The 23,203-nt window shown below is 50.2% G+C and overlaps 3 protein-coding genes and 1 long non-coding RNA gene across 5 annotated transcripts in view; 1 reads left to right on the top strand and 3 right to left on the bottom strand.

Annotated features, from left to right (window-relative positions):
- Window positions 1-79: 79 nt before the first annotated feature.
- ssr1 (signal sequence receptor, alpha) lies at window positions 80-6,618 on the bottom strand. Its single transcript, XM_086191834.1, has 9 exons — window positions 6,423-6,618; window positions 4,971-5,104; window positions 4,660-4,756; window positions 4,471-4,574; window positions 4,203-4,361; window positions 3,586-3,662; window positions 3,437-3,515; window positions 2,866-2,959; window positions 80-1,947 (listed from the first exon to the last, which is right to left on the bottom strand). The coding sequence occupies exons 1-9, from the start codon at window positions 6,490-6,492 to the stop codon at window positions 1,880-1,882; spliced, it is 882 nt and encodes a 293-aa protein (XP_086047960.1). The 5' UTR covers window positions 6,493-6,618; the 3' UTR covers window positions 80-1,879.
- On the top strand, window positions 5,652-7,411 carry LOC147241287 (uncharacterized). Its single transcript, XR_015110970.1, has 2 exons — window positions 5,652-6,030; window positions 6,630-7,411. It is a non-coding gene; the product is annotated as an uncharacterized LOC147241287 (long non-coding RNA).
- A 1,314-nt stretch (window positions 7,412-8,725) lies between these two features.
- LOC147241286 (LIM zinc-binding domain-containing Nebulette-like) lies at window positions 8,726-13,975 on the bottom strand. Its single transcript, XM_086192352.1, has 3 exons — window positions 13,611-13,975; window positions 11,836-11,960; window positions 8,726-11,024 (listed from the first exon to the last, which is right to left on the bottom strand). Exons 1-3 carry the CDS (start codon window positions 13,828-13,830, stop codon window positions 10,848-10,850), a joined length of 522 nt encoding a protein of 173 aa, XP_086048478.1. The 5' UTR covers window positions 13,831-13,975; the 3' UTR covers window positions 8,726-10,847.
- Window positions 13,976-14,166: 191 nt separating this feature from the next.
- Window positions 14,167-23,203, bottom strand: part of LOC147241285 (uncharacterized) — a 42,334-nt gene continuing 33,297 nt past the window's right edge. For both annotated transcript variants that reach the window (XM_086192350.1, XM_086192351.1), the window contains 18 exons: window positions 22,939-23,049; window positions 22,094-22,204; window positions 20,615-20,725; window positions 20,416-20,517; window positions 20,035-20,133; window positions 19,805-19,918; window positions 18,111-18,215; window positions 17,569-17,673; window positions 17,376-17,483; window positions 16,963-17,073; window positions 16,782-16,898; window positions 16,553-16,663; window positions 16,049-16,153; window positions 15,744-15,848; window positions 15,546-15,650; window positions 14,781-14,873; window positions 14,606-14,698; window positions 14,167-14,396 (listed from right to left, as the gene is read on the bottom strand). In XM_086192350.1, coding sequence (XP_086048476.1) covers window positions 14,208-14,396; window positions 14,606-14,698; window positions 14,781-14,873; window positions 15,546-15,650; window positions 15,744-15,848; window positions 16,049-16,153; window positions 16,553-16,663; window positions 16,782-16,898; window positions 16,963-17,073; window positions 17,376-17,483; window positions 17,569-17,673; window positions 18,111-18,215; window positions 19,805-19,918; window positions 20,035-20,133; window positions 20,416-20,517; window positions 20,615-20,725; window positions 22,094-22,204; window positions 22,939-23,049 — 1,995 coding nt within the window. In that variant the 3' untranslated portion in view covers window positions 14,167-14,207. The remainder of the gene's footprint in view (window positions 14,397-14,605; window positions 14,699-14,780; window positions 14,874-15,545; window positions 15,651-15,743; window positions 15,849-16,048; window positions 16,154-16,552; window positions 16,664-16,781; window positions 16,899-16,962; window positions 17,074-17,375; window positions 17,484-17,568; window positions 17,674-18,110; window positions 18,216-19,804; window positions 19,919-20,034; window positions 20,134-20,415; window positions 20,518-20,614; window positions 20,726-22,093; window positions 22,205-22,938; window positions 23,050-23,203) is intronic.

Raw genomic sequence — 23,203 nt, 5'->3', positions numbered from 1 at the left:
GCTCCTGACCAGGTTGAGTTCCTGGTTCCCAGCAGCAGATCGGTTTAGTAAAGGAACACACAGAGGCGGCGACAGCAAATCATCCATTTATTTCCTGCACATTTAAAAGCAAATAAGGAACGAGCTCGCGTCACCCAACCAATTCAAGAAAACGGAGCTCTGCGGACGGTCGAGTGTCCGGGTCTCTAATCCCAAGCTGGTGTCTGAGGCCGGTTCCTCGAAGATCCACAGAAGCTTTAAACAAAAAAACTCAGTGCTGCTAACCAACATTCACAGCCTGCGGAGTCCCGCCCCCTACTGGTGAGACAGTACCCAATCCACCGCCCGTGCTGAAGCCGTCCCTCACTCCAATAAATTAGCCCAGTGATTCTGCCGGATTCCTGACATATTTACACCAGTGCTTCTGCCAGTTTACAATCAAAACGAGAAAAAGGAGCACGTGCTAACGGAACCGTAGACGGCAGGCATGCTGGGACCCGCCACTGATCCGGAGCGCTCAGGTGGGAATTTAAGGTTAAAGGTCAATTTGTCCTCGTCACTTTTCCTGCCAACCGATCTTAGATTTAGCTGAAAGTGGCACTCGCTGCAAGAGTTCTGTCACGTTCTAGGAGTTTCTTTAACCTCCTGGTTGGGGCACAGCCGTGTTCCCGCTGCCTGATACCAAGTTCACCAGGAAAAACATCCCGACGGACGACGTTACAGACGAGACGTGCGGGCCGACCAGCGCCTCGGCACAAAAACTCCTGGTCTCACGGTTGCTCATTGCTTTGACAAGTCCAAGCCGGAGATTTAACCCTTAGAACCAAACATTCCCCATCAGCACCCTCACGTTCCTTAAGGTTCTCTGTTCAGCTCACAAAGACGTTTCTGCTGACAACATAGCTTTAGCTTGAAGCTAACAGTGGCTGAATGCTAACAAGAGCAAAACTCTTCTACCTCTTCAATGTGAAGTGAACTAGTTGGTTTGTTTTCAGTTGTTCTGAACAGTTCTGCAGTTGTTAGCCATCAGTTAACCACAAGCGGATGTTTTCGACTTCTGGAGTCACCAGGAAGTCACGCGGGGCGGACGGGGGACATCTTTGCCTCACAGCGAGTCCTCACAAGCGTAGCTGAGGGTGAATGGCAGCTCGAGGACATCTTGCTGCTCGGTTCGGAGGGAACCCGCCGCGTCCCGGTGTGACGCCACTCAGCCCGCAGAAGAAGTCCTCTTTCAGCCTGCTGCTGTCGACGTTCTGGTTGTCAAACGTCATTCAAGAATTTCACCTCTAAGGAGGAAAACGAGTGGAGGAGGACGGCGTGACGAAGATACAAACGCAACAGTGTCATCAAAACAAATCATTGCAAAAACTGCATTTATCACCAGTGTAGCACTGCAAACGTTTCCTTCGGCTGAAATGTGGCAACATTGATAAATCCATCCATTTTCAAAAAAAAATTAGAAAAATTAGCCAAAACGCCCATCGAAGGTCAGAACTGAAGAGCTTGAATTTGTCCAAAAACTGACACACAGGACGAATTCAAGCGGCGTCCCGTCTGCACAAAGAAGAAAACAAACCGTCGTGACCAGCTGATCTACGATGACTGCAGTGGCGTGAAAGCAGCGCTGAAGCTCCAAAGCTCCAACCAGAAAACCCCGGTGATGGAGAGGACCGCTGCTCTGCCTCGCTCCAGCCACCAAACAAGGGGCCTTGGTGTGTGTGTGTGTGTGTGTGTGTGTGTGTGTTTAACAGTTTTAAGCTGAGGGTGGCACCAGCCATCGCTGAGCATGGCACTGGTAAAAGTTTCACTGTAGGAGAGAGGGAGTGGTCGTGATGACGCAACCTCAGCCCTCGTCCGCCGCCCATGGCCCGGTGAGTCGTCACCGTGGAGTCGGCGCCCGTCACTCGTCTGAGCCGGCCGAACGCTTCTGGTTCCGTTTGCGAGGAGATCTTCTGGGAGAAGCCTTGTCTGGAGGAGAGGAACGCAGCGTGAGACGGCAGACAACCACAGTGTGTTCAGCCAAGGACCAGGGATGCTAACACTTCCCACCCGCTACCAGTAACTGTGCTAAGCTAACTAGCCTGGGTCTCAGCTCGCTGGAAGAGGAGCTGTCTCGCTGTCTGAACCTGGAGATGATGGACAACAAAAGACTTCCACTAAAAGTGGGCATTTCAAAATATGTTTCTACAGTGTGAGGTTGTGAGAGTGTGTGTGTGTGTGTGTGTGTGTGTGTGTGTGTGAGGGAGAGAGAGAGTCGGACCCTACAACATTCACACACCAGGCAGCAGACCTCACCTCTGCGACTCTGCACTGAAGACGGGGAAACATGACAGCAGGGAAGGCAGAGAGAAGAGAGTGAGACTAAAGGTTAAAGGTCATTCAGAAACAGAGGAAGCAGGAAGAGAACACACGCGACGGCTGAATCCACCACGACAAGAAGACTCAGGGGCTTCAAGCCCTGTGCTCCTCCAGCTTGGTTGTAATCCAGCTGCAGGCTGGTTGTCTCCACCTCTGGAGCAGCTGGCGTCCAGACACAGACGATGGCGCCACAGCTATGTTAGCATTAGCAAGTATTAGCTGCAGCCCAACCCTCAGGGTGCCGGCTGAGATCCACCAACCACGCAGAACCTCTTAGGTGTGGAAATGTTTCTGGAGGATGGTGACACTCGGATGCACCAGTGTGTGACTGTCAGTCAGCCGGTCAACCAGACCATGTGACCACAGTCTGCTGGAGCTGCGGAGGCGGACAGACGCGTGCGTACTGGGACGACGGCAGCAGTGTCATTAGTGCCTCAATAGAAATGTTACCATGGCAACGATAAGGCAGGATAGAAAAGGGTCAAGCAGATCTGATCTGAGCATGCGGGGGGGGGGGGGGGCACGTACTGATCTGGTTGAGTGTTTCCTGAGGGATCCAGCTGAGGTCAACATCGTTGTGGCTTGAAGTTCCCATTTCTACTTTTGGAGCAGGACGCCGCCTCTGCGCGCACACACACACACACACACACACACACACACACAGGATTCTTCATAAGAGTATTATATATTTCAAAGTTTACATTCTTAAAATAAAAGCGTCTACAACCCACAAGTGTGGACTGAAAAGCATGTAAGAGTGAGCCTGCGTGACTCCGCCCCGCAGCACGGGAGTGTGAGCCTGCGTGACTCCGCCCCGCAGCACGGGAGTGTGAGCCTGCGTGACTCCGCCCCGCAGCACGGGAGTGTGAGCCTGCGTGACTCCGCCCCGCAGCACGTGATCATCCCCTTCTGTATGTCTTTGCCATTGAGAACCTGCACTTGGTGTTTTATTTTGAAAGTTGATCATTTCCACTATGCCGTTGGTGTGGGGACTTCCTGTCTGGCATGATCTGCTCTGTGCAGAAGGACACCCCCCTGTCAACTATAGACTCGCCGCGTTTCTCAGGTGCAGTTCCACCTCCCCGCTGAGGGCGTGTACCTTTCTGGACTCCAGCAGCTGGTGAAGACCTACGATGACCAGCAGGCCGAGGCCTGAGAGGAAGATGTACATGAAGATCCTGCAGAAGACAGAAAGAAGGGTGAGGACACAGAAACCAGGACGAGACAGCGGGAGCTGGAGACACTCACGTCTCTCCGTCCAGTCCGTCCTCCTTCTCCGTGATGGTGACGGTCTGGTTGAACACAGCATCCTGGAATACGTTTCCCTGTTTGATACGAGGACAGAGGAAAGACTTTAAAAAGAGAAAACCTGGTAGAGAAAGGTCAAAGGTCAGTTCCGTGCTGGACAGAGCTCCTCCTACGTTCCATGCATCTCTTCTGCACCATCTTCAGTCCCAGCAGATGTTTGTGCTGAAACTGAAGAGGTTTTTCCTCTCACCCTCAGTTAGCAGCCCACGTTAGCGAGGAGAAAGCTAACGTAACGTTAGCTGAGCTCTTCTACACTTCTCTACTGGATACGTCCCTGACATCCATTTAGACCCCAAAATTAGAAGATAACAACCAAGCCCATGAGGGTGGCTTCAGCTGAGGGCCTGAGCAGCGACGACAAACACATGGAAGTACAGCAACTACTGTTCTCCAGTGAACCAGGCGGAACCACATATTCTGGGATATTCAGGTGTTTGAAGAACCGATTACTTCAACTTTCTACTACTTTTTTAAAATTGCATGAGGTTAAGAACCCTGTGAGTTCTAAGCTCTAAACTGAATTTGATCAGAAGGTTCCTTCAGGAACCGTGACTTACACCGCTGTCCTTGTAGTTGAGGTTGATGACCAGGCCGAAGGGCCGCCCCCCCATGGGCTCGGCCGGGATGAAGGAGTACTCAAAGGTGGCCTGACGGCTGGGAGGAACCACGGTTCCAAGCTGGAGAGCAGTGAAGTTCTGGATGTAGAACTGATAATCCTGATGAAGAAATGAGAGACAGAACAGCAGTGTCAGCAGACATTTAGCTACTGGAGGAAATGCTGTGTGTGTGTGTGTGTGTGTGTGTGTGTGTGTGTGTGTGTGGTACCTGTGGGTAGCGGAACGAGGCATCCAGAGAATCCACAATGAAGTTCTCTGATCCTTTGTTGGTGAAGCCGAGGAGGAACTTGACGATGTTGTTGGCTGGGAAATCTGGAAACAAGCACAAGGACCAATCAGAGCTCTTCCTCCTGGGACACACCTGATGACGACCGCCCCGCTCAGACCTCCATGTTACCTTCTCCTTTGACAAACAGGATGGTGGTGTCGGCGTTGGGAGACGCCTTCACCTCTCCCACCAACACTTCCTCCTCCTCATCCTCTTTTTCTTCCGTCTAGACAGAAAAATCGTCCAGTGAAATGATGCTCACAAGCGTGTCAAAGGTCACAAGGATCAGAGCGTGACGCCGGAGCACGTCGCCACATTTAGGGGCGTCAAGCACAATCACATCTATTTTTAGACCCACACTTGAGCGGCAGGTTGCACCCCAGAACCTGAACACAATCAGAAATAAGCTCAGGTGTTGAAGTCTCGCCGCGCTCACTCACCAGTTCTGTATTATCGTCGTCCTCCACTTCTGCTTCATCGTCTTCATCCTCAGCAGTCACATCGTCCACCACATCTTCATCCGCAGCCTCAGCCTCCTCATCCTCCGTGAGGTCCTGGGCGCCGACCACTGGCCCTGAGGGGCCAGAGACAGTGTTGAACTACAGCAGCAGCTCAGCCGATTCTGTTCGTCCACTCTGACCCCAGAACAGGTACGACTGAGAGGAACCACGGACCGGCCAGTGACGTGGCCCAACAAGGGCCCCGCCCCCTCCCTGTACCCACCGTGAAGGCAGCAGGGGCAGAACCTTGTCAGTCGTTCTCAGACCATGTGCTTCACAACTGAGCCAAAATAAAGTTGGTAAATATGGCGCCAATTATAAAGTGGGGTCGCACGGTAACATCAGCTCGTCAGCTATCAGCCACTTAGATGAATCAGCACCGATGGACTGATCCCAGTACAGCCAACACCTCAGCTAAACGAGCAATGAAACTAAAACATGAATTTCAGTATGTGAGAAACATAAATGTCCACTTCCTCATCTCCACCATGATCACTTCCTGTTGGACTACACTCCCACCTCATCTCCACCATGATCACTTCCTGTTGGACTACAATCCCACCTCATCTCCAACATGATCACTTCCTGTTGGACTACAATCCCACCTCATCTCCAACATGATCACTTCCTGTTGGACTACAATCCCACCTCATCTCCAAAATGATCACTTGGACTACAAATTACGTGCATTCATGAGGAAGAGGTAGCGGCTTCCCGTCCACTCCTGGTTGCCTCACCCAGCCTGGAAGGCGATGCTAGCCTCTACTGGTCACCGAGCATCACCGCCCAGTGACGGTCAACCTCATGGGTCTACAGCCCAGCTGAGAGCCCCCTCGCCTGGATCCTGGATCTGTCCTATGACTCATGTCACTCACCAATAGCTGATGTTAGGCTGGAACAGTACTGAGCCGAGCCTCGTACACGCTGCTGACCTCAGCGGTGACCGGGTTCAGCTGCTCATGTGTGGGCATGAGGCGCCTCTAACCTCGGCCTCCATGTTGTAAGTCAGCTCGCTGAACGCAGAAGGAACTGGCGTCAAGAGGGCAGCGACTCGTTAGCTCGCTAACTCTGCTAGTTAGCTGCCCGGCTAACAGGCTACTTTAAGGACACGTCAGTCTGCGCAGGAGGAAGGACTCCTCTCTCCTAACCGACGTTCCTCATGTGGGATAAAAGAGATGAGATAAAAGGCAAATAAAAGTAGAAATGCTTCATTACTAAGGAAGAGCACCCTCTTCGTATCAGGGTTGCTTTCAGCTGACACATGCCAAAAGAGCAACGGCCTTCCCTTTCTTCCAGCTAGTTAGCTCAGCAGCTAGCTGGCTCAATCTTACTGGCGAATAAAACAAGGTAGTTTGGTTCTTGGTAGCAGTGCGCATGCGTGTCCGATCATACCTTTAAGGAGGATAGTCGCCGGGAAGGCTAACAGCACGAGCAGGAGGAGGTTGGGGAACAATTTCATCATTCTGAAGCCCAAATCACCGCGTTCTCATTCAGTCCGACCGAGACGCTGCGAGTGAGATCGCCACCGAACTGCTTCCTACGCATGCGCAGAACGGCCAGGGACGGCTCCTCTCATTTCCTCTTTCTCATCCACGACAGGAACCCAAGAATGAAGTTGAACGAACAGGAACGTCTTCCTCCTCCGCCTTTCAACGAGCACACACGGCAGAACCAGAGGCGCGAGAGACCGAGGGGAACCACGCGGGAACGTCAGTCAAAGCATCCAGTACACATAGGATCCAGTACACAAAACAGCAGATACACAAAGGATCCAGTACACAAAACAGCAGATACACAAAGGATCCAGTACACAAAACAGCAGATACACAAAGGATCCAGTACACAAAACATCAGATACACAAAGGATCCAGTACACAAAACATCAGATACACAAAGGATCCAGTACACAAAACATCAGATACACAAAGGATCCAGTACACAAAACATCAGATACACATAGGATCCAGTACACAAAACATCAGATACACATAGGATCCAGTACACAGAACATCAGATACACAAAGGATCCAGTACACAAAACATCAAATACACACAGGATCCAGTACACAGAGGATCCAGTACACTCGTGGCCCTGCTCTAAACCAGAGAGAGCAGAGTGAGAACACATGCCAGAGGAGGAGCAGTAGGGGAAGTTCTTCCTAGACCCTGAATGTCCCGGAGGCCTCGGAAGCTCCGGCAGCTTCGGGATCCATCCGTGACCTGAAGTCACGTGGGAAAACATGGGATCTAGAGGACGGTTGTTGGATTCCTGTTGTGTGTGTTAAGAATTTGGCCAAAGACGGAACCCCAAGACACGTCAGTGCGACTCTGTAACCAATAATAAATGTTATTTATTTGCCTAATCTATCATTTTTGTTCATTTTCCCAAGAGTTCATGACAGTGAAAGGTCATGACCTTGACATGTTTAGACCAGATTTAGGGGACCCCTGTGACGAGCTCAGTACCAACCACCATATTATTGCTGCTTCTGGAGAACTGAACTACCAACAGCAACATTGTACCGACTAGAACCTCCAAGACGTTCCTTGATGAACCCGGTAGAACCGAACAGGCTGCCGCCTGTTGTGTAGAGGCAGCTGGTGATTATCCGACTGAGCCTTTTACCTTGAAATCATTTCAACGATTGCTCTATCGGCGATGCAGCGTCGTCTCCTCTCCGTGCTGGCTCCCAGGGGTTGATGTTGGGATGGTTGAAGGGGTTTCCAGCTCACTGACAGACTCTAGATCCACTAGCGTGGGCCACGGAGGGAAGCCCTTGAGTCGGCTCCTCTCGTCTCCACACCTGCCGTCACATCTTCACCAGGTGTGTCATTAGCGCCCTGTACTAAATGCTGTGGCGGGAAGGAGGATCACTCCTCTTCCTAAAGACGTACAAGCATTCTGCTCGCACTCGGCGAAGTTGATGATGGAGCGAATCCAGGTTCAACATGCACATTTAGCACTGCACCAACCCAGACGTCTGACAGCTCAGCTCAGACTGTGGCGTCCCTCAGGGCAGTTGCCGAGGGCCCCTCCTGTCGTCACTGTTTATGGAGGACACATCATTTCCAGCTGGACCTTGAGCATAGATGATTCTCCCGCCCGCTTTGCTGCAGGAACCTGTTCTGAGCTGCACCAGGTTCTGACCAGGAAGCTGAACTTTATTGATGACACTGAAATCAAATGAGCCAATTCCTAACAGCCAAAACCGCTAGCATGCTATTATTTGGTGTTGAGCGCGGATCGATCACGGATCATAAACTAAATGCAGAGAGCAGATCAACTTATACCACAGGTGAAGAAGACGCACCGTTTCTTTCACCTGGTTCTTCCATGCTGGTTCTAAACACGGTCCTGTGGGGCATAGTCGTCCATCTCCCTGAGAACGCGCCAAAGAAAGTGAAAAAACCCTTTTAAAGCAGGTCGAAGGCACTTGGATTGACAATGTCATTTGCGCCGGTGGGAAACTAGCAAAGATGCTGGATGAAGTCAGTCCCCAGGATGAAGGTGGAGGCTTTGTCCTCCTCTGCTCGCCAGCTGCAGCAACGATCCCAACATGTGAAACGTCTCTGTGCTTCCACGTCGCTCAGCTTACTTCAGCGGCTCAGCCTCACATGGCAGGACCGGTTCTATCTGGTTCCAAGAGTGTTGCTCTTGATTTAATCTACTGGGAATGACAGGAGTCACATTTCTGTAGACCAAGCGATCATTTTATTTTTCTCACACGTAACACACTTCAAAAACTGAGTGATACTTATTTTGTAACAGGTAAATAAAGTATAATCTGTGATAACAAGAGATAAAATAAAAATAAATGGAAACAATACAAGCAAATAATCCTCAATGAGAGAAAAGAGATTTATGAATGACACCAAGCGCTTCTTTCAAAGTTAGAATTCAGTAACTGGTTCTATTGGTTCTAGTGCTCAGGAAGTTACACAGAGAAGGCTGTCTTTATTCAGGACATGACGAGGATGCACACAGCAAGACAAAAACTCTAAAATACCACTGACTGGATACACACAGGTCAAAGAGTAAAATATATCATCACCGGAAAACAGAAGCCGCTGTATCAGAACAGTCTGAGACGAACAGAACTCTCCAGATGAGCGTCGCCGCGTGAGGAGGCTGAATGGTAACTCACCCACAAGCCACCTTGCCTTCGAAGTACTCATCAGTACTCAAAAGACAACACTTGTGGTCCCCAGCTGGCACATTTAGCTGACCGTGCTCGCTCACTGACCGGCGTGTTCTACCGTGTTCTAAAGTGTTCTATGTTCCACCTAGTTCCCAACTCAGTCAAAGTGACTGTGGATCACAGGCGATGTGTCTGGGTCAAGGAGACCTGGGTTCCACCAGACGACCTGAGAGTTGGTAAACTGCTGCTTTTGGACAGCTGCTGTTAGCCGTCAGTCTCCGTTAGCATCAAGCTAACGCTACGTGGCTGGCTCTATCAGTGAGTACTTAAAGGGTTATACACACTTTTGGGGGGAAGTATCACTTGAAGTGCTGCAGATAAATGTGTCTTTGTAATTTGAAATCATAGAGAGAAAAGAAAGAAGACAGTTTGTCTATAAATTGGAGAGTTTCTAAAGAGATCAGAGGACAAACATCACGAGCATAAACGAAGACTCAGCAGTGTTTAAACTTGGCTCCTGGGCGAGCGTGTTCTGTGCTCCCACCTTCTCCTCTGAGCCATCATCCTGAAACAGTCTGGCAGTGTCCTAATTGTTCTCTCCGCCCTGAAGTCACATGAAGAACCCAACAATGTTTGTCTCTCAACACTTTCCCACTGTCCTTCGGTCCGTCTCAGCATCCAGCCACCTGACGGTACGCAGAAACCTCCTCGCTGATCTGCACCTGCTCATCACATAGCAGCACAGGAACGCCGGCACGCACCAGCACCACCGGTGATTCTTCACCCAAAAAGTGTCGTTTTCCTTTCAAGCACTCACTCATAGAAGTCTCTACATCGACTCAGTAAAACTGTCCAAAAACGTGCGTCTACAAACTCTCAAGGTTGTCTAATCCAGGTTGTCTTAATGCAGCCAAACAAACCAGAACATTCTGGTTCTGTGACGTCCACAGAAGCACGAACCACAAGGGTCATAGTTTGTTTTTGGCTCCAAGCAACTTTTGTTTCCTAGCGCTCAGCGTTTATGCTCGCACGTTTGTGGACAGTTCAGCCTTTGGGAGCTGTCAGTCTCCGTTAGCCTCAAGCTAAATAAACGTGGCTGCAGTGTGGACTCGTTTGGCGAGGACTTGAATGTCAGGGTAGTTGATTAATTTCAAGAAAATCAAAGAAGACGTTAAATTAAGAGAATATGATGGACGGGAGGAACTTATTGGCATGTGAGTGTTATTTCCTATCGTAAAATCTTGGAGGTGAGGCTGGAACACCAGTCTGAGAACCTCCTGTTAGCACTCCTGTTGGGAGAATACTGAACACCACCCCTCGGGGGTCACTGGTCATGCAACACGTTTGTTCTTCATTTGTCGTTCTAGTCATCTACTCTTGCCTCCTTCCATGAAGAGAACCTCCACCTTCACATCTTTCATACGTGACATCAGCGATGTTCCAGCTGCTTCATCTGCAATCTGTTCCATTTCAAGAGCGGGAACTTGTTTCTGATCAAACCCAGCAGGAAATAAAACGTCTAGAACATGAATTCATGACTGCATCAGGTGTGAATGGAGATGTTCCTGGGGTGTGTGTGTGTGTGTGTGGGGGGGGGGGTAACAACATCACTACCTTCCAGTTCTACACGCTGAGGGTGGATCGTCTTCCTCTCTTTATTTCGGACTCCTCGTCTCCTCTAATTGCAACACTCCACGTAGTTTGCTGGCAACATGCCAGACTTGCCGGTTCTCTGCACGGTGCCATACATCCAGCCCTCGTCGATGGGCTGGGCGTTGATGATGACATCACCATCCCGAAACGAGACCTCATCGTGGTCCTGCGCGGCGTAGTCGTACAGCGCCCTGTAAATGCGCTGCAAAACATGAAGGAACCCTTTAGAAACAGGTCAGTCCTCCCAGCTGTGATCAGAACATTCCCAGCTGTGATCACAACATTCCCAGCTGTGATCACAACATTCCCAGCTGTGATCACAACATTCCCAGAACCTCTCTGCTGGTGTGAAGAACATTAACTTGTAATGTTCCAGGACATTACATGAAGGTTCCTGTTCTCATGACACTCTGGGTATATACAGTTTGTACCTGGGGAACCTTTGTAACACTGCAGTAACCATAAAATAACCACAACGGAATGTTCTCCTTCACTCATATGGAGAACTTTGAATTTAGGACTTTCAGAGCCAAAAGAGGATGTTTAAAAAGTCCCAACGTTCAAGACATCCATCACCTTGAGAGAACATGATGAAAGGTCTCCAGAAGATCAGGCTCGGGGATGTGGGAACATTCAGGATGTTCTGGTTCCCTCGAGGTTTCTACACTAAACTGTCGGGATATTTGCAGGACCTGAAGTGACATTACTGGAACCTTTTTAGTTCTATTTCGGTTCTTATGTCACCTTCTCACAACAAAATAACATTATAGGAATGTTCTAAATGTGTTCCCAAACAATCCAAAAACACTGTGTGTTCACTGAGAGTCCTTCAAATAACGTTCCCCAAACCTTTAAAGAACTCCACACTGTGAGATTTTCTGCTTCATGGCCTGGTGTTTGGTACTGGATGGAACGGATCACCTGTGTCCTCCCAGAACCGACTTGTGTAGTGAATTAAGGGACACAGAAGGAACGTTCCTGGAGAGTTTGTTCTACCGAGCGACGGATCGTACCATGGTGGCCGAGTGCGGCGGCGAGGTGACAGATCTGACAGACGACATGCTGGTCTGGTGCATGTATCCGTGATACTGCGGCTGCATCTGGACGCCCTGGTGGTACGCTCCAGGAAGGACCGGCGCTGGAACACAGAACACAAGAACAGAGTCCAACTAAGTTCCTGCATTTGGTGATACATCCCCCGCTGCTCTGACCTGTCTGTGACCCTCGACCTGTTACACAAAAACCCGCTGTGAGAGTGAGTTAGTGGGTTCTACTTGTGGGTGAGAGGCAGGCTTGTGTGGGACTCCTCTGGTCCGGTGGACTCAGAGGTTCTGGGGAGAACTAAAGGCTGTTTTCATCTGGACCCGTTTGCTTTCACACGCGTGTTTGCTGCCTTGTAAACCAACATCTCGTGGTCAGCTGGTCGTGTTTCACAGCCCCTTCTCTGAACCTCTCATCTCGTCTTATCCTCCACGTGGCTTCAAACCACCAGGAACCCTTCACTGTTAGCTACCAGTCTCTATTAGCATCAAGCTAAACATTCATGGCTGGCCTCCTGTTTGCTGGTGCTGCTGGAAGTGATGCAGGAGGAGAACATCTTAGTGAGCTCTAAACTTCTATTAGTATTTGGAAGACAAATACAATTTGGGGTGAAGTGCTGCTTCAAAAAACTACAACGTGGGAAACACAAACACATGAAAAACTTCCACACATGAGTGTGAGTATTCATGCTGTCACGCCGCCACACTGATACCAGGGGTTTCGTTGCTGCTGTGGTCCCAGAGGTCAGAGGTCAGCGAGCTGACAGACTGAGCCTGACTCTGCGTGAGGGACTGTTGGGAGTGCTGCCTGCTCAACCTGCGACCAACCCGCTCTGACCAGGAGCCGACACCAGGGGGCAGCACAGGACACAGCAAGAGAATGAGTGTTCAGAATCATGACAGTCAACAGGAGGCACACACACACACACACACACACACACTGGAGTGTAAAAACACAAGTATTTCAAAGCTGTGGGTAGCAGTCCAGTGTCTGGGTTCATTGGTCTACCGGACATCCTGCGGAGACTCTTAGACTGGATGTTGTCCTCCAGAGGGTCAAAGTCAAAGATGGAGCCTGGATCGGTCCTCCACACCTTCAGGTCTTCAGAGAGGAGGCAGAGGTCATTCAGCACAAGAGGTGCCATTAGTTTGAGCACAGATGAACTGTGTCCAGACTTTAGGGTCAAGGTTCTCACATCTGGGACCCCAGTGTGAATCCGCCCTTGGAAACCCATCAGGAAATCAAAACAAGTCCTGGCCAACAAGGCGCTAGAGGCATCACCTCTTGGTCGAGCCCCCGCCATGTTTAGTCTCAGACTGATGTAGAGAAGAGGTTAAATGAAGGATTCAGTTCATCACTTCTGCTCGTCTGTACTGTATTTGCCAGAATTTGCCTGTGGATTCTTCAATTACTGCCAAAGAATATGTTTTATGCAGTCACAGGGACCTCGACTCCCCACAACCTAAGCCTTGAGTCCAAGCGACCCTGAGAGCCGGAGGACGGCTCTAGGAGGGGCGGGTGGACACGACCACCAGGTGAGGCCTCTCCTTGGGTTGGCAGCAGCGTGTTTGTAGGCTCTTTACTTCACCCAGACCTCAATATTTGTTTATCAGTGACTCACATACCAACTCAGCCAAGCCAGGTCGTCCTGGGCTCAGGCTCCGCCCCCACCAGGTGTAGTTATTTTCATCCTGATAGTTTTAGAGAAATCCTGCTAACAAACAAACAAACAAACGTCCACACTGACCTACGATGATGCCTCCAGGCCGCCGGTCCATCTCCATCACCTGTGGGTGGATGCCTTTGTTGTAGCCAGCCTCTCCCATCATCTGATTGGCCCGCTGGTATCGCTCCATACTTGGATCGTCCAATCCCGGTGTAGATCCTCGACCACGTGCCCGTTCAAAGTCCTCGTGGTATTTGGCCTGATGGAATAGAAGATGAGGAGCACATATCAACGTCAGCATTTCTAGGATCACACACACACACTCTCTCACACACACACACACACACACACACACGAGGGTGCTTTAGTCAGTGAGCAAATAAAACACACATGAAATGTTTTCTTAAATTTTCTTTTATTGCAAAACACACACACACACACACTCGTGTCTGTTACTGTGTTCAGTAGATCAAGGATGGAGTGACATCTAGAGGTGAAGGTGGGCCCTGCGCCTCACCCCTCCCTCGGGAAAACCTACAGTAACTGGAATTTGTCCGTTTGGATATTCAAATATTCTGGTCCTCACCACGTAGCAAGTACAAGAACACACACACACACACACACACACACACACACACACACACACACACAGTTCTCCACGCCATCTACAGGTGGGTGTTAGCATCGGTGCTTCAGTCTCATCCGCTGTGCCATGTCACTCATGTTAAGCTCCTCCCACAGCCAGGGCAACCGAGTTTCTACCGAGGATACGCAGTCCTGGGACTTCTTGACACGCCTATACTCAGGTGTGTCTAGCTCAGTGCAGCTCCGCCCCCTCATTTCCTGCAGCCCACGCTGGTACTTCACCTGTGAATGATATGACACAGACATAAGGTGGCTTTCACACCTCTGGTTCAGTGGTCCCGGCACCGTTCAGGGGAGAAGGTCCAACAAACAAACATCAGGTTGTCAGAGCAGAGAGGAGGACCATGGCCTTCACACCGTGTGTGTGTGTGTGTGTGTGTGTGTGTGTGTGTGTGTGTGTGTGTGTGTGTGTGTGTGTGTGTGTGTCTTGCCGAGCTGATGTTCTCCTGGTTCTGTCGGACTCGCATCATTTCTGGAGTCACTTCCACGCTACTGGGTCTGGCTGCCCCCTGCTTGTATTTAACCTGGTGGGAAATACATACATGTAAATGGTGTGTGTATCATGCTTGTGTTTGTGTGTGTGTGTGTGTGTGTGTGTCTCCTCACAGAGCTGATGTTGTCCTGGTTACGTCTGACTCGCTCAATCTCCGGCGTGTCCATGATGGCGGTACCACAGCCCACTTCCTCCCGGTAGTGGACCTGAACAGACCACAGGAGAAGCTGCAGCATCAAACTGACCACCAGGGGGCGGCAACTGTCAATCAAAGACCTCCTGGGATGACGCGCATCCTCTGTTCCCGACCTTCAGACCAAAATGATGAACGAGAGTGAGTTAATGTCAAAGTTGGTTTTCTACGAGTGTTGAACTTCATCACTGACGGGCTCAGGACGTGAGTTTTAGGATCCGTCACCATGGCGGCGCTGCTGGGGGAGGGGGTGTTAACGTGTTTACAGGAGGTCATGAAACCTATCATTCATTTCCATCATCATGGAGGAATTCCTAGCTGAATTCCACCTGGTGGAACATGAGAGAACAGGGGCAGAGAACCAGCGACGGTGGCGGCGAGGCTTCTAGACTGAAGGCTGCCAGCTCAAGAGAAATAAAGGTGAGCTGGAATCCCGAAATCTCAGACTAAAACTAGAAATACCACGTTGTGCTTGAACGTCCCTGTGATGCATGACGGTCACAAGTCTGTCAGCTCATCCCAGAAGACGTTGGAACCAAATTTGGAGAAATTCCCACATGGCGTCCCTGTAAAAGCGTTATTACCAGAAGTGGGACGCACAGATGGACCATCCCCCGGTCTGCGGTGCCCACCTGCGCTGAGGTGGAGCGACAGAGCTGGGAAGGAGCAGAACAGTTCTACCTACGTCACTGATCTTCCTGGTGTTCTCTCGGGCCAGGACGATCTCCGGCGTCTCTGCCACTGAGGACATCAGGCCTCTCATCAGCTTGGAGTCCCAGCAGTAGCGCAGCTGGGGGCGACAGAGAGCAAACGGGGTGTACATTAGGGGTGGTGGGGTGGGGGGGCAGACGGAGGACAGGAGTGGACATGTTTCTGGTCTCACAGAGCTGAAGTGCCTCTGATTAGCTCGGACTCGCTCCATCTCCGGGGTCTCTGGGAGGAGACTGTAGGACCCCTTCAGCTGCTCGGCCTCGTCCTTGTACTTCTTCTACAGGGGGAGAGGAGGGTGAGAGAGAGAGAGAGAGAGAGGGAGAGGGGAGGGTGAGAGAGAGAGCGAGAGAGAGAGGGAGGAGGGTGAGAGAGAGAGAGAGGGAGGAGGGTGAGAGAGAGAGAGAGAGAGGAGGGTGAGAGAGAGAGAGAGGGAGGAGGGTGAGCGAGAAGGTGACTGTTCTTTTACCGTTTACCCACCTGGCTGTAGATGTCTTTGAGGTAGGAGGCGTGGAGCAGCTCTGGGGTGTCGGTAACTGTCCCGTAAGAGTTTTCTCTGAGATGATCAGTCTGCTTGTAGGATCTCTGTAACACACACACACACACACACACACACACACACACACACACACACACACACACACACACACACGTATGTAATCTATATCTATGTGTGTTCACATTGTCATGAAGTGTTTATTTCCTTTGAACTGAAGAGACTCAGTCTGAGACGCCACATCACCTCTTCAGCTCAGGGTGCTACTACGAGGTGGAGTGGCGCTAGCTGGTTAGCATTACCACTTCAGAGACGTTTTTGTTCCGTTAACTTGCTATTTGGCCTGTTTTTCTCCACCTCTTTCACCTCCTGCCATTTTCAATCCCCTTGAAACGACAGGAAGCCTGAGCTAGCAAGCAGCACGCACACACCGGTGATGAGGAGCTGCTTCTATCACATCCGAGACTCCAACAGCGACGCTGACGCACCTGACTCTGGATCTCGGAGGCTCTCTTGGCTCGCTGTATGTCGAGGACGTCGGCGCTCAGCTCCATTCCTTTACCCAGGATCTCAGTCTCCAAGTCTTTGCGGTACTCCTTCTACCAATGCACAACCGGCAGAACGCCACAGCACAAGAGTGACAGCAACACCAGCACGTCGGTTAGAGGAACAAACGTCTGTCTGGTCACGGCTACGTTTTAAATGTGCTCATCAAACCTGGTTCAGTATCTGACTGGCGTTTTTAACCCTCAGCAGTTCAGGTGTTTCCTCCAGCCCAACGCCAGATAAGCCCCGCCCCTTCACCTCCTGCTCCAGGTCCTTCCGGTACTCCTTCTACAGAGAGACTGACTGTGTGAGACAATAAGGCTGAGTTAAAGTGTGTGTGTGGGTGTGTTACCTCACTCAGCAGGCTGCTAGCGTGGCGGGCGGTCAGGTATTGAGGTGTCTGGTCTACGTCCACCAGAGCCTTCCCCTTCACCTGCTCCTCATACTCCCTCCGGTACTCCCTCTGATGGAGACACAGACACAGACACAGACACAGACCACAGACACAGACACACACACACACACACACACACACACACACACACACACACAGAGCTATCCTTATGAGGACATCCACTGGGTATATTAATGGGTTTCTGGGGCTCATTGGGGGGCTGCTGTCTCCCTCAGGACTGGGGGAGGGAGTCCTAAGGAGCAGTGGTGTTCAGGCATCTTGACCTCCCTCAGAAATCTAACGGCTGTTCCTGCTTTACACAACACGAGGATCTAAAAGTGCTGTGAAGGACAAGGAAATCGCCGCTCTACCTCGCTCTGCATCTTCTGGGCTTCTTTCAACACTTTGTAGGTCTGAGTGTCTCCAAACTCCATCTGAGAGCGACCCTTGTTCCTCTCGTACTCCTCCCTGTACTTCACCTGAAACATCAACACACAAGCTTATCCACTGATGGAGGGGGAGGAGGAGGAGGAGTAGGAGGAGCATCTTGAGAGGAAGTATCACCTGGCTGTGCAGCACTGCGTTCTCCTTGTGGTGGAGCTGTTCCGCTGTATCCTGAGCGATGTGGTAGTGAGCCTTCGTCTGCTCGTACTTCCTCTTATACTCCACCTGGGCACACACAGGACACACAAAGATCTCTGCTTTGTAGTCCAAAAGGAAGTTACTATGTCAGCCATCGGGTACTGTTGTAGTCCAGATGGAAGCTAGAGTGTCAGTGAGGCAGTATTCTTGTAGTCCAACAGGTCCAACCAATTGCCACACATCCACGGAGTTTGACTGCTCAGAGCCTCACTGCCTTCAAATGGAACTTGGCCTAATGGCCCACGTGCACTGGGACAAGTCGTGGATACGACAAGGGGCCGTTCACACAGAACGACACAACCAGATTTGACGGACGCTTTTACAATGAAAATGACACTGTTGCACCCAGAGAAGGAACAGGAACGTCTTTGGGAAATCAAACAAAGTGACGTCGGAGCTCCACGGCTCGCGTCGAGGCTCAGCGCTACGCTGATGAGTGGGTGATGTGTGCGGTGTCCTCGTACGTTGCTCTGCAGCTTGCTGGCATGCAGGACGTGCTCCAGCTGCAGGAGGTTCGGCAGGTCTGACGAACCTTCGGCTTTCTGGTTCTGGTTGCTCTTGTATTTCACCTGGAAGACAGAAAAACATTTACATGAGAAGTACTCTCATTCCTGGTCATCCGTCTGGATGAAGAAGACCTGGATTCTACCAGACGACCTGGGGGTTAGCAAACAAAACTTTTTGGACAGTTTCGCTGCTGTTAGCTGTCAGTCTCCATTAGCCTGTAGCTAACGATACATGGCTGGTACTTACTGCAGTCTGGAGGCACAAAGAAGTAAAGAAGGAGGGAAAAAACATCTTAGCAAGCTGAATACTCCTATAAGTCAATACTTGAAAGACTAAATAGAGTTTTCTGATGAAGTATCACATGTTTAGTTTATTGACAGGTGTCTCAACCAATCACAGGCAGGACCGGTTGTCTACAACGAGGACACATGGAGGCTTCTTCCATTACACAACACGAAACACGTTTTTTCAAGTCGGTAAATGTTTTTATGAATAATTGATTTGAATTCCTTCGCACTTCTGATGTCTCTTTGATGTTTCCTCCCTGACTTACAGCCAACATCAATTTCTCATGCAGACTTTCGCCAAAATCTTTCAGTAAAAACCTCCCTGAGCATCATGGAGCTGAGAGGCTCCCAACAACCAGCAGTTACGCAACGCTACGAAGAGGAAAGGCTCTCTGGTGAGCTAAAACTGGACCATGGCTGGGTCTGTTTGTGTGTGTGTGTGTGTGTGTTTGTGTAAAACCTTTTCTCTCAAGCTTTCATCTGACAAACCACCTCCATTTGCTTCAAAAAGGTTTCCATGGTTACGCCCACACAACAGACTGAATTTTAGAGTGTGTGGCAATGTGAATCACTGACACACTGACAGTTTGTCCCTCTTGGACTCATTTATCTCATAGTTGTGGCAGGTTTGACGCCCGTTAGGCTGCACACATCTGACATCACACATCTGACGTCACACATCTGACGTCACACATCTGACGTCACACATCTGTCTGTCACACATCTGACCGTCACACATCTGAACTCGTTGAACTAGTGTCAACTTTTGCAGCACTGGAACCTGACATCACACGATGACGGCTACACCTGTAACCTCAAACGAAGACGCTCACGCTAAGTTGCACTTCTATGAGCATGTAGCATCTGACCGATTGCTGCCATGTCGCCATCTACCGCGCTGGACAACTCCACCTAGAGGGAGCATGAATCACCCAGGTTGAGCCCAGGTAAGAACAGAAGTCATACAAACCGGCCACATGCTGACTCACCGCACAACTGCCGCAGTGGCTGCTTCAGCGTGAAAGCAGTCAAGGGGAGGATGTTGGAGCACTGAGCGAGAACACAGACCAACGCCAGTGGGCGGGGTCATAACGGATGTGGGATCAAAATAAACACAACCTGGCAAATCATCCAAAAATAGGAGTTCAGAGGACAGGATGACAGCGGCTGACAGCTCATGTCCATCCCTCAAGACGTGAAGTGACTCGTGGCTGGGGGCGGAGTTTATACTCATGGACAGGGGCGGAGCCAGATGAGGACCCAGTATGTAAAGACACATCTACATTAGCTGCAGGTGCTATTTTTCCAGCCACTTAAGATCATATTAGGTATAAACATCTGTGTCACGTGACCCTGGGACTCACCTGACTGGCGAGTGCAGCAGCAGCTTGTGAGTGTTTGAAGGAGACACAGTCCAGTGGGTTGTAGCAAGGTCTCTGGCTCTTTAAATGTCGGTCGAAACTCTCCTTGTACTTCAGCTGCAGGAGAGACCAGAATGTTTATGGTCTGTTAACACCACGATCACTTGGTAGTGTGTGTGTGTGTGTGTGTGTGTGTGTGTGTGTGTGTGTGTGTGTGTGTGTGTGTGTGTTACCTGGCTGGCCAGTTTAGAAACCTCTTTGGCGTGCTGGATGTCAGTCCGGGCCAGAATAGAGCCGTCATTGTAAACTGGCTGCTTGGTCTTATAGGCCACCTGCATCTCACAGACACACAAACACACAACAAAATGAAAGGACATAAATACAACATGTGCCCGTCTACTGTGCACACACAGACGGACGATGAACATACATTCCACGGTCAGAAATAATTCAATAAACACTCATGACTGATAAAACATGATGAAAAATTCAAGAGCAACTCTCACCATTCTTGCATAAGACTTTCTCTCTCTCTCTCTCTCTCTCTCTCTCTCTCTCTCTCTCTCTCACACACACACACATACACACACACACACACAGACACAGGGACTCACGTCGCTAGCCAGTTTAGCTGCGTTGCTGGCGTTGACGATGTCCGGTCGGTCAGGCGCTGTGTTGTAGTGATGAAGCTCCTCTTTACCTTTTCTGTAGTTGACCTAAGAGCAGCAGAAGAACGCCATGCTAGCCTGGCTGCTGCCATCTTGCATGGATCAACATATAGGTGTGTGTGTGTGCGTGTGTGTGTGTGTTTACGTTGCTCTGCTTCTTGTTGACCTCCATGGCGTGCTCCACCTCCGGCAATGTACTCATGTTGGTGTAGCTGGACTTCCCCTTCTCTCGGTTATATTTCTCTTTATAGAACTTCTGCAGAGACGCAGAGAGGACAACGTCAAAACACGTCTCACAATGTTCCGTCTGTCTGGGGTTTCAAAGGGGGTCATGTTCCGGACCCCGACTGAACGACAAACCCACATCGGAGGTGATGATGATAAATCACCTTATTTGAAAGCGAATTGATTCAATTTCTTTCGGGCACACCGCAAACTATCAACAGGGAACACGTGTTAAATGTCAGGTGTTCCTGCTGGAGCAGGAGAGAACGTTGGGGCCATCTGGGCTGCTGTTCAGGTTGTTAACGCTCCAGTTAGTGGAACATTGCTCGGTCAACAGACATGAAACCAGAACACATCAGCCCGGCGCCCCAGTTTACCCCGACACACACCAAACAACCCTCCTCATGAATGAAACCGTGCATCAGGGCGCAGGTCATGTGACCTCTCACACGCTTCAGCTCTACATGCATTCAGTCTGGGTGATAAATATTGAATCAGGGCAGCGAGGGAGTGCTGGGCTCCGACCTGGACATGAACACCGAACCACTCCATCACACTGGATCTGTGGGAGCAGACTTCAGGATTCTGCTGACGGATTTCTGGACACTTTAGCGTCACGTTTCCCCGTGGACGTTGATCACGTTAACTCTCTGTCTTGTGGATAGTTCAGAGGTGTCTGGGCATAAATCTGATTCCATCTCTTCAGAACCGAGTAGTCAGAAACGAAAAGATTTGCTCTGAGAAATAAACACGATTTATTCTTCAGCCTGAACGAGGTCGCCATGTTTGACAAGCAGAACTCTTCAACTACATTTGCTGCTGATGTCCTGATCTGCTGCTGACAGCCAGCCGGGCCTTGTTCCAAAAAACACTTACAATGCTGAACACACACACACACACACACACACACACACACACACACACACACACACACACACACACACACACACACACACACACACACTCCAGGACGAGCAAGTAGGGCAGTTAGGAACTAGTAGGTCTCCAAGAAGTAATTGTCCATGTGATGGAGACACGACTGTATGTGTGTGTGTGTGTGTGTGTGTCAGTAGGTCAGCGTCTGTGTCCTCAGGCTGTAGACCAACAACACAGCTGCTGCTCTCCATCTTCATGCCTCAGTGAACAAATTGACACCAACACATTCTTGGTGCGGATGTGTGTGTGTGTGTGTGTGTGTGTGTGTGTGTGCGCGCGCGCGTGCGATGCTCAGATAAATCCAACCGTCATCTCTCCTCACCACCTGAGCTGTGACTGAACCTGAGTGAGCTTTTCTGGCGTTGACTGACAGAGGCTGTTTGACAGTTGGCGTCTCCTCTGGGGACGGCCTTTTGGCTCCCAGGTGGATCTTAGAGCCACGGTTGGCCAGTGGGGGACTCACATCACTCTGCGTCCTGGTCAGCTCTTGAGCGAACACAGTCTCAATGGTCTGAGGCATCTGAGCGTAGAGGCAGCAGCCGGCGTCCCTCCGCCCCTCCTCCCGGTACGCCTTCTACAGCACACAACAACACACAACCATGACTGGCCACAATACAGAGGTGCAAAAGCGTTATGTTCATGACTCGAGTAGAAGTACAGATACTCCTTTCAAGGAAGTCTCTGGTAGAAGTACTAACTGAATGTATTTACTGCAGTTGAAGCAAAGAAGTACAGGGCTCTTAAATGTACTCCAAAGATTTAAGTACTGAGTCTTATTTCTGCTTTGCTTTCATCATGTTGTTGTTCACGTGGAGGCTCCGCCTCCTCTCCAGACACGCCCCTGACATCACACTTCACTACACCAGACGCCATTTCTCCCCCCGTCAAGCTCTTTCTTTATCAAAAGTAAAACCTGATGTTCCCGAGCAGCCTCACCCAACATGGCCGATCTAGGCAATAAGAAGTTTTATACGAGCAGAAATACTGAAATACTACTAAGATAGTACAAGATAGCTGTGGTACTGCGGGTCGTCAGCATGCAGCTCACTGGACTACCAGGTTTAACCTTCACATGGGAAGTGTCTCACGCTAACATTATATTAGCTTATCAAGCTAAACAACACCATATCGCCATAGCAACATTTCGCCTCTTGCCACTATCAAAGTGTGATTTTCCCATCTAGAGAGTGTTGTCCAGCACCGCTTTCTCTGATTCCATGTGAAGGCACCATCATTCCTCCATTCGTGCTCCAGAATCAAAGACTTCTTCACGTTTACGTGAACTCCACCGGCGGCTGGGAAGTTCACCTCACTGTGGAGTTGAGTTTGCTCCTTGGCGTGCTGAGTCTCTTGGGTCTCCGGCAGCAGGGAGTACAGGCTGTTCACCAGCTCCTTCTTACTGGCCTCCTTGTATTTACTCTGAGAACAACAACAACAAGTACACACATTCAAAAGTACCAGGTGACGCAGTAACACACCTTTCCACTACAAATAAGGAACACAAACCTTGGGGGGCTGGCACGTGTGTGTTGATAACATTAGATTAAATTAAATCAAACCAAACAGACCAGAT

The sequence above is a fragment of the Aulostomus chinensis genome, chromosome 21 (assembly GCF_037954235.1).
Source record: "Aulostomus chinensis isolate RoL2024-O1b breed Wild chromosome 21, RoL_Achi_v1.0, whole genome shotgun sequence".
In the NCBI taxonomy this organism is placed as follows: Eukaryota; Metazoa; Chordata; class Actinopteri; order Syngnathiformes; family Aulostomidae; genus Aulostomus; species Aulostomus chinensis.
This window is presented reverse-complemented; position numbering and strand designations above follow the sequence as displayed.

What these genes read in the sequence shown, in the direction of transcription:
- ssr1 (XM_086191834.1), bottom strand. Translation starts at nt 6,492, where the DNA reads ATGATGAAATTGTTCCCCAACCTCCTCCTGCTCGTGCTGTTAGCCTTC. An exon ending in GACGGACTGGACGGAGAGAC is followed by an intron (nt 3,516 to 3,585) that starts GTGAGTGTCTCC and finishes TGTCTTCTGCAG; the next exon opens with GATCTTCATGTACATCTTCC. An exon ending in AGCTGCTGGAGTCCAGAAAG is followed by an intron (nt 2,960 to 3,436) that starts GTACACGCCCTC and finishes GTGTGCGCGCAG; the next exon opens with AGGCGGCGTCCTGCTCCAAA.
- LOC147241286 (XM_086192352.1), bottom strand. Translation starts at nt 13,830, where the DNA reads ATGCTGACGTTGATATGTGCTCCTCATCTTCTATTCCATCAGGCCAAA. An exon ending in GCCTGGAGGCATCATCGTAG is followed by an intron (nt 11,961 to 13,610) that starts GTCAGTGTGGAC and finishes TCTGTGTTCCAG; the next exon opens with CGCCGGTCCTTCCTGGAGCG. An exon ending in CGCCGCACTCGGCCACCATG is followed by an intron (nt 11,025 to 11,835) that starts GTACGATCCGTC and finishes CATGTTTTGCAG; the next exon opens with CGCATTTACAGGGCGCTGTA.